The sequence below is a fragment of the Poecilia mexicana genome, unplaced genomic scaffold, assembly GCF_051168715.1.
Source record: "Poecilia mexicana isolate PSO_F unplaced genomic scaffold, ASM5116871v1 scaffold_16, whole genome shotgun sequence".
NCBI classification, from domain to species: Eukaryota; Metazoa; Chordata; class Actinopteri; order Cyprinodontiformes; family Poeciliidae; genus Poecilia; species Poecilia mexicana.
The window spans coordinates 2,477,597-2,487,500 of NW_028263385.1; the positions used below are offsets into that span (position 1 = coordinate 2,477,597).

Below are 9,904 nucleotides of genomic sequence, written 5' to 3' on the forward strand. Positions count from 1 at the left end.
GCTGCTGCTGATGCTGCTGCACCTGCTGCAGCTGCAGCTGCTGCTGATGCTGCTGCAGCTCACCATCAGGATCATTCTGTGGAACGGAGGCGAAGAGGAGAGCAGAGTCAGGCTGCTGATGTCGGCGCCGCGCCGCTCCGCCCCCACAGTCACGCTCCCGCTGTCTCCGCCCACCAGGGAGATGTGGGCGTGGACCCAGCGCAGCGCCGCCTCCTGGTCCGACAGGCCGTAGTTACCATGCAGACCACCTGTAGTCACCATAGTCACCATGGAAACGGGGGGTCAGACAGGTGTGTGTTTGGCTGCCGACCCGTGTTGGTGTGTGTGTGTGTGTGTGTGTGTGTGTGTTCACCTGCAGTCAGGAATCCCAGTGCTGCCGTACGGTAGCTGGCTGTTACCACGACGATGTTCCCCAGAGCAGCGAGGGCGGAGCCATCCAGCAGGTTCTGGTTCTGGTTGGCTGGAGGGTTGAAGAAGTAAACCAGGACCGGGAGTCGCCCTCTCTGGTGGAGTAGAAGAAGAACATTTCCAGGACCGGAGGACTAATGTCTCAGAAACTCCTCCATGTTTCTCTTTAGAGGCCTGGTTCTGGTCGGACCCGGTCGGGTGTTTAGGACTCACCTGGGCAGCGGGCGTGAAGATGTTCAGGTAGAGACAATCCTCGCTGGAAGCTGAGTCCTCATCGTCGCCGGGCTGAACACAGCTGGGCCTGAGAGCGAAACGGACCGGAGGGTCACTGACAGTTCTGACCCGAAGGTTCTGATGGTTCAGACTGGTCCTGGTTCTGATTGACTACCTGGGCTTGGTGGCGTCCCAAGTTCCCGTCCAATCGGCCGGCTGCGCTGCCTCAAAGCGGAGCACTCCTATTGGTGGACGAGCGTACGGGACTCCGAGGAACCGGATCACCGTCCTCCTGTCTGAGCCGACTGCTGTTTCCATGGCAACGCCCTGCAGCGTCCCATGACCGGGAACTGAGATGGACGCAGCCTGCGGCGATCGCTCTAAGAAAACGCTCGGGTCAGTGAGCTGCCATGCTCTGTTCTGCTCAGTGATTGGCTCATCAGCTCACCTGTCCTCAGGTAGACCTGGGGGGCGGGCTCTTTCACCACCAGGCGGCAGGAGGAGGCGGGGCTAAGGGAGTCTGGGGTGGAGCTTAGCCCACAGGTCGTGGTGTCAGGGTACAGGATGCAGCGGACCGCTGACTCCGCCTCCCTGAGTGACACGGCAACACAAGACTCCGCCTCCTGGCAGGCTGACAGGAAACACGCTTTCATTAACTTCACCTCTGACCTCTGCATCCCAACAGGTTATATCACCTGCAGTTACCATGGAGACACCAGTCCCTTGTCCTTTCCCGTTCAGTGTCGATGTCACGGCTCACGTGGATGACATCATACGTAGAGAGAGACACGTCAATCAGGAGCGAAGACTCTGAGAGGAGCCGCCAGTCATCCATGGAGACTGAAACAGATTCAGGCTGTGAGAGCCGACCCGGGTCCAGCAGAACCCGGACACACAGCAGAACTTTGTTCCAACCGTCCTTGTTCCCACGATGCTTTAAATCATAGCTGGGAACGTGTCTGCTAATGTACTAACAGGGAGCTAACAGGAGAGCTAACAGGGGAGCTTAACAGAGGAGCTAACAGGAGAGCTAACAGTGGAGCTAACAGGAGAGCTAACAGGAGAGCTAACAGGGGAGCTTAACAGGGGAGCTAACAGGAGAGGTAACAGAGGAGCTAACAGGAGAGCTAACAGGAGAGGTAACAGAGGAGCTAACAGGAGAGCTAACAGAGGAGCTAACAGGAGAGCTAACAGGGGAGCTTAACAGAGGAGCTAACAGGAGAGCTAACAGAGGAGCTAACAGGAGAGCTAACAGAGGAGCTAACAGGAGAGCTAACAGTGGAGCTAACAGAGCAGCTTAACAGAGGAGCTAACAGAGGAGTTAACAGGGGAGCTAACAGGAGAGCTAACAGGGGAGCTTAACAGAGGAGCTAACAGGAGAACTAACAGAGGAGCTAACAGGAGAGCTAACAGGGGAGCTAACAGAGCAGCTTAACAGGGGAGCTAACAGAGGAGTTAACAGGGGAGCTAACAGGAGAGCTAACAGGGGAGCTAACAGGGGAGCTTAACAGGGGAGCTAACAGGAGAGGTAACAGAGGAGCTAACAGGAGAGCTAACAGGGGAGTTAACAGGGGGAGCTAACAGGGGAGCTAACAGGAGAGCTAACAGGGGAGTTAACAGGAGAGCTAACAGGGGAGTTAACAGGGGGAGCTAACAGGGGAGCTAACAGGAGAGCTAACAGGGGAGTTAACAGGGGGAGCTAACAGGGGAGCTAACAGGAGAGCTAACAGGGGAGTTAACAGGGGGAGCTAACAGGGGAGCTAACAGGAGAGCTAACAGGGGAGTTAACAGGGGGAGCTAACAGGAGAGCTAACAGGAGAGGTAACAGGGGAGCTAACAGAGGAACTAACTAACTAATGTAACAGCCATCAGAATCTGAACTGATACCAGTTACAACATTTACCTTTTGTATCTTTAAGTTATTTTTGATTTGAATTAAATTTTAATTGATAGCTTAGCATTTAATGTTTTTTTTTTCTAATATTGAAACTGTTTAGTTCTCTTAGTTCCCTATAAATCTTAAAGTGTTAATTCATTTGGCTGTTTTATAAACTTAAATTTTTGACGTCCGTGTTTAAGTTTTGGTTGTTGACTGTAAGAATTGTTAAAGGTTAGTCATTTATATTCATGCTTTTATTTTGAAGTGGGTGAAGACTGTTTATGCAGTAGTTCCATTTCCTCTTACCCAGAATGCATCACTGTAGTTCTACAGTTTAAAATCTGCTGATGTCCTGTGGCTTCCTAACTGAAGTACTGCTGTGGTCAGTCAGGCTAAATCAAAATCAGAATTAGCAAAACTGCACAACTATAGAACTGAAACCAGCAGTGAAACGTTTGTTCCAGATAATCTCCGGCAGGTGCTACGCTGTTGCACATTTTGTGTTATTGTCAACATGATTGAATTTATCACCTTAGAACTCACTTCTAGCAAATAACGTGTTAGCAAAGTGTTTTAGTGTTAGCGCAGCTAACCTTTGAGTTAACTGTGCTAACCCTAAAGCGCTAATCGAAACGTTACAACACTGAAGGGCTATGCCAAAATGTTATTCAGTACTAGCGTTAACGGTAAGGTGCTAAATTTAACCATGGTGTCACCCACCATGTTGAAGCTGGTGCATTAGCTTCTGCTAATTACTGTGTTGGTACAGGGTTTTAGCATTAGTAGAAATAATGTTCATTAGCCCTGTAGTGTTAGCGCAGCTAGCTTTTTAGTTAGCGATGCCCACCAGTGACTGAAACGATCTGAATTAACGGTTCTCCAGGATTTCTGGAGGATTTTTTTGGCTCCAAAATGTAAAAAATGAGGGCTGGATTGGATCGCACTGCGAATGTTTCTGTGGTACCAGACCTTGGTACCAGACGGTGGCACCAGACAGTTGCACCAGACGGTGGTACCAGACGTAGAGTCTCACCGTTGTTCCTAGGGTTCCTCAGGCTGAATGGAGGACACAGGGCCGGGGACATTGTCCACTGATTGACTGAAAACACAAACATCTCATCATGACTGCGTCCTCCTGCAGGACATGCCTGAGCTAGCGTGTCTGTGTGAGTCTGGTACCGGGTTTCTGGTACCAGCCGAACGGCTCTGGGGACGTCTCTGCTTCAGGAGGCGAACAGTCCTGAGTTCTCCAGGTTGAGGCGTCGTTTTCACTGCAGGTTAGAACCCCGAGGCTGATCAGAGGCAGACAGAGCAGGCCTGAACACACAACATCATCATCATCAACATCATCATCATCATTATCATCACCATTATCATCATCATCATCATCACCATCATCACCATTATCATCACCATTATCATCATCATCATCACCATCATCATCACCATTATCATCACCATTATCATCATCATCATCATCACCATCATCACCATTATCATCACCATTATCATCATCATCATCATCACCACCATCATCATCATCATCACCATCATCACCATTATCATCACCATTATCATCAACATCATCATCACCATCATCATCACCATCATCACCATTATCATCACCATTATCATCATCATCATCACCATCATCATCACCATTATCATCACCATTATCATCATCATCATCATCACCATCATCACCATTATCATCACCATTATCATCATCATCATCATCACCACCATCATCATCATCACCATCATCACCATTATCATCACCATTATCATCATCATCATCATCACCATTATCATCACCATCATCACCATTATCACCACCATCATCATCATCACCATCATCACCATTATCATCACCATTATCATCATCATCATCATCACCACCATCATCATCATCATCACCATCATCACCACCATCATTATCATCACCATTATCATCATCATCATCACCATTATCATCATCATCACCATCATCATTATCATCACCATTATCATCATCATCATCACCATTATCATCATCATCACCATCATCATTATCATCACCATTATCATCATCATCACCATCATCATCATCACCATTATCATCACCATTATCATCATCATCATCATCACCACCATCATCATCATCACCATCATCATCATCACCATTATCATCATCATCATCATCACCATTATCATCATCATCATCATCACCATTATCATCATCACCATCACCATCATCACCATCATCATCACCAGTGATGGAAAGTAACGAAGTACTTCGTTACTGTACTTAAGTACAATTTTCGTGTATCTGTACTTTACTTAAGTAGATTTAATGATGGATACTTTCTACTTTTACTCCACTACATTTTACAGTAAGTATCTGTACTTTCTACTTCACTACATTTCTACTAAACCGTCCCGTTACTCGTTACATCCAAGTCTCGTTGCTCTCTTTTCCGTTAAAATGTGAAGTTCAGGGTCTTAAGGTGGCGCCGTAAAATCCGAGCAATAACGTGACTTAGTGTCTGTTGTCACCCATCGCCTCCACCTTTACTCGCACGGAGCTCCAGACATGCGCAGTGGTTTCCTCTAATTGTCAGTAATATAATAGCGCTGCATAAATCATAAGATATGGCGACATGTAAAACCAGCAGCGCTTCGCTTTCACAGACGGTGGGACTTTGTCCAACTTTTAGCGTCACTTGGAAGAAAAGCTTAAAGAAAGGTAAGATCTGTGGACGTGATGCTAGCAAAGCTAGCTGTACTGAGACACATGTTGCATCTGCGATGAAAAAAAGTTGTCACTCATGCGCTGAATTATTGTGTGGAGGTGTTGACTGAGGTGTCGCATATGGGACAACGCTGTGACCAAAATCTGCATTGATATGACATTCAGGAACGATCCGATTCTTCTGGACGGATCTTTACTGATTAAATTATTTCAGCTCTAAGTATTTAATATCTAGGTGTTTTATGGAAATGTGGATCTTTCAGATCAATTTGAGAAGCAATTTTGAAGGTAAAACTTGATGTTTTTGTGTCGCGTAGCGCGGGGTGCTGGTCTTGACTTGGTCTTGGGTAGGTGGTCTTGACTACAACTCTGCTACTGGCTCCTTGGTTGCATGTTCTCCCCCACCCACTTTCTTTCCATCTCCTTTCTGTTGGATTTCTTTAGAAATAAAAGCCACTAGTGGCAAAAAAGTGAAGTTTATGCTATGTTAGGACAGGAGACAAGATGTTTCCATCCCTGAAATTATGATGCATAGAATCAGTAAGTCTAAAACTATGTTACAGAGAGTAAACATAATAAAAACATGCTTTATCTGTGGTATTGTTCATTAAAATGGCACATTTATGATGTATTAAAATTGAATATGATCTGTTCACTTGATGATATTGTATTAGGATTAGGTAATGCATTCAGCAAGTACTTTTACTTTTAATACTTAAGTATTTTTAAAAGCCAGTACTTTTTTACTTTTACTTAAGTAAAATGTTAATGTGGTACTTTTACTTTTACTTAAGTACATTTTTTGAGTACTTTCTCCACCACTGATCATCACCATCATCATCATCATCATCACCATCATCACCATCATCACCATCATCATCATCATCATCATCACCATCATCACCATCATCATCATCATCACCATCATTATCATCATCATCACCATCACCATTATCACATCATCATCATCATCATCACCATTATCATCATCACCATCATCACATCATCATCACCATCATCATCACCATCATCACATCACCATCATCACCATCATCATCACCATCATCACATCATCATCATTACCATCATCATCATCACATCATCATCATTACCATCACCATCATCACATCATCATCATTACCATCATCATCATCATCATCATCATCATCATTATCATCATCACCATCACCATCATCACCATCACCATTATCATCATCACCATCATCACCATCACCATTATCACATCATCATCATCACCATCATCACCATCATCATCATCACATCACCATCACCATCATCATCATCATTAGATGAAGGCCTGATTCTGCTCATCTCCTAATTTTGACCTCAGCTGGATTTACCTCTTGATTTGGTCTCATGGACAAACCCGAAACCACGGCAACAGGGGTCCTCGTCGCAGCGGCGCTCGCACTCCCTGAACCTGGAAACAGAAACGGCTCTAGAAAACATGGATGAAGGCTTGGAGGCAGACATGATGCTGAAACTGAGGGAGACATTGTGGTTCTGACATTGTCTGTCCCATTGTGTCTTATTGTGGAAAGGGAAACATTGCTAAGAGTGATGCGGTTATAATAACCCCTAGTGAAGTCCAGCAGGCTATAGCGTGGCAACAGGTTCTGACAGCATTGCAGCAGAACATCTGAAATATGCAAGTCATAAAGTGTCTGTGCTGCTTGCAATGTGTTTCTCTGGGTTCATGGCCCAGGGCCCGTCTCCTGATTCCTTATTATCGGTCACCTGGTGCCTGTAATTAAGGACAAAACTAGCAAAGTTGGTAGCCTTAATAACTACGGATCAACAGTGTGATCTCTAAATCTTGCTGAGTCGTCTCAATCAGTTTATTAGTGCAACAGATAATCAATTTGGTTTCAAAGCCAAGTTAGGAACTGATGAGGCAGCAGAAGCAAAAAGTGAAAAGTGAATCTGTGTTAACTGGGTTTGTTGATGCCTGTAAGGCCTGTGATTGGGTCAATCGCTACCAGTTATTTGATAAATTACATCAGAGACGTGCTCCAGATATTATTATATGAACTTTAGTTTGTGGTATTCTAACCAGAAAATGGATGTAAAATGTGGTAATGTCATCTCTGCATCTTGGTGAGTAACAGTGGGTCAGAGGTCACTTCTCTGACCTGCCCTGTTTCACCTGAACATGGACGAACCTCTGTAGAACTCGATGTTTGATCGGTGATACTCTGGTTAACTGTGTGCTGATGACCAGGCTGACCTTTGACCCAGCAGTGCTGGTTTTCAGCAGTTACTGGATATCTGCTCTGACTATGGGCTGGGATATGATGTGCAGTAAGAAAACTGTGTAGGACAGAAGAAGAACTTTGTTTCCTGATGTTTTTCTGTTGGGGCAAAAGTTAAATGTTTGTTCCTAAACTAAATATGTGGGTCACAGAGCAGCTCTGTGATGATGGTGACGCTCATCGGCAGCGTTCATGTTGTACGCCCAGGCTAACACACTGGAGAGGAAGTTTCACATGTGCACTGATGAGGTATAATAAGTCTGTTCAAAGCTGACTGCACATCCCTCTACACATCTCCTTTGAGGTGTAAATTTACAAAGCCAGCATGCAGAAACTTAAAGTCGCTTAGAGACTCCCTGAGAAGTCAGCTTAGGAAAGCAGGTCCAGCTGTGCAGTGATGTTCGTAACATGTCAGGACGCTCCAGGCACTCGTGAGAAATGTGATGTACAAGTTTATGTGTCGTTTGTGCAGCTTATTGAAAAGTCTTACTGTAATGTTTTCACATCCTGTCAGGTACAAGTCGGCTCTGTGGAAACATTGGTATGCAGGTCTTTTATAACATTTCATGTTATTTTGTGTGTTGCTGTGTATCGTGTCTTTGTGGACCACCAGTCTGTTGAAATAAAACAGTGTCTCACTTTGTCTCAGAATGTGTTTTTGTCTCTTTATGTCTGAGTTTGTCTCATATTGTCTCCTGGTGTCCACCATGTTGTCCTGAATGTGCTGAGGTCAGACTGTCTCGACCTGCGGGTGTTCTGGTTCTGGTCTTACCCGTCAGGCAGCAGCTGGTTCTGTCCCAGCGTGACCCGGTTCCTCACAGAGTATGACACCATCTTCTGAAAGGGAACCCGCTCATAAAAACTCTGGACCGGTCCGCTCAGATCCACTAAAACAGAACCAGAACCGTCATTGTGTCCTTCATTCAGACTCGGATCCCAGAGCCTCATCCTCACCCTTCTTGCTGTAGGTGTTGTTGGTCGCTCTGTCCAGCAGGGGGCGACAGGAGCGTTTTATCGGCTGGTCGTAGCCGCCGCAGACTCTGGTGTCCGGATACAAGGCGCAGCGGAAGAAACGGTCCGACTCAGATTCTCCGAGGTCGGTGACAGAACACCACTCCTCTTCATCACAACCTGAAACACAAAACCATGACGGCAACTGAGCGCTGCCTCCACCTGGCGGGGTCACTGCACCTTACACAGAGCATCTACGCAGCCAGAGGGCTCACTCTGTCCTTTTTCTATATCTATAAGGGCTCAGTAGCTAGAGCTAGTAGCTAGAGCTACTAGCTCTAGCTACTGACCTTTTTGTAACCTTTCACAAAAAGTTTGACCCTTTTGTGAAAACTTGTCTAATTCTGCAGTATTTTGCCTAAAACTTCCTCGGTGCTGCCCTCTTTCAGTTGAATGGCAGTATTGCAGATGCATTTTACCATTGGTTACAACGGTCCAGCAGAGTTGATGTCTGCATCGCAGCCTGGCATTCAGCAATAAACCAGCTCACTGAAAGTCTAATAACAAAAAAAAGTTGCTAATTTGTTGGTGATTGTCTTTTTGAAAATTCACTAATGGGTCTGAAAAGTTGCTAATTTGGCAAGGCAGCAGCCCCACCCTCTGCTAACCACGCCCACTCGGACGTTTTGGGGGCGGGGCTAAACTTTCACAGAGCTGTTAGTTACGATTTAAAAACAAACATCCTGCAGGCGAAGTGAAACCTGAAATCAGTTCCCACAGAGGAGAGAAACCACGCATCTGTTAAAACAGAAAGCTGCATACGTGTGAGGCACCAGAGCAAGGCATTCTGGGAGCTGTAGTCGTTTTTGCTGAGCCAGAAGGAGAGAACGGGCTGTTTCCTCTGAGGGTCCACCAGGACCTCGGCGCTGGACAGAGACTGGAACCTCAGCTGGACGGTCGCTGCAGACAGAACCAGCGTCTTCATCACAACATTCATCAGGAAACTCATCATCATCATCAGAGCGGATCAAACCGTTCAGAGGAGCCGGAACCTCTGCTGCACCGCAGGACGCTGATCCAGAACCACCGGCGGCTGCAGCTGAGACAAAGGAACCTGGTGAGTCGAGCAGAACCAGAGCAAACGGGTCGGTCCAGGACCGAGGCGTACCTGTGTTCAGGTAGATGGCCTGGAAGCTGATGATGGCAGCCTGGTAGTCCTTCCTGTTCCTGCTGTCGCCGGGCAGAGCGCTGTCAGCTGAACAGAACCAGAACATTCAGTCTGGGTTTGGACCGGGCCGGTCAAACCGAGCTGCATCGCTTTCTTACTGATGGTGAACTTTTCTCCGCCAAAGTCGAACTCGAAGCTGCGCTGCTGCTTGCTGTAGCTAAGCCCCGCCCCACAGATCCTATTGGCCGGTCCCTGGCCAATCACGTCCCAGTCCTCGTCCT

The 9,904-nt window shown here is 46.4% G+C and overlaps 1 protein-coding gene across 2 annotated transcripts in view; it reads right to left on the minus strand.

Moving 5' to 3' along the window:
* tg (thyroglobulin) overlaps window positions 1-9,904 on the minus strand; it is a 30,937-nt gene that overhangs the window by 2,913 nt on the left and 18,120 nt on the right. For both annotated transcript variants that reach the window (XM_088013795.1, XM_088013794.1), the window contains exons 28-42: window positions 9,782-9,904; window positions 9,624-9,710; window positions 9,489-9,554; window positions 9,278-9,415; window positions 8,459-8,635; window positions 8,277-8,391; window positions 6,593-6,672; window positions 3,680-3,817; window positions 3,534-3,599; window positions 1,327-1,461; window positions 1,070-1,252; window positions 797-1,001; window positions 622-709; window positions 353-503; window positions 64-248 (exon numbers count right to left, since the gene is read on the minus strand). The exon at window positions 9,782-9,904 is cut by the window's right edge and continues 48 nt beyond it. In XM_088013795.1, coding sequence (XP_087869921.1) covers window positions 64-248; window positions 353-503; window positions 622-709; window positions 797-1,001; window positions 1,070-1,252; window positions 1,327-1,461; window positions 3,534-3,599; window positions 3,680-3,817; window positions 6,593-6,672; window positions 8,277-8,391; window positions 8,459-8,635; window positions 9,278-9,415; window positions 9,489-9,554; window positions 9,624-9,710; window positions 9,782-9,904 — 1,937 coding nt within the window. The remainder of the gene's footprint in view (window positions 1-63; window positions 249-352; window positions 504-621; window positions 710-796; window positions 1,002-1,069; window positions 1,253-1,326; window positions 1,462-3,533; window positions 3,600-3,679; window positions 3,818-6,592; window positions 6,673-8,276; window positions 8,392-8,458; window positions 8,636-9,277; window positions 9,416-9,488; window positions 9,555-9,623; window positions 9,711-9,781) is intronic.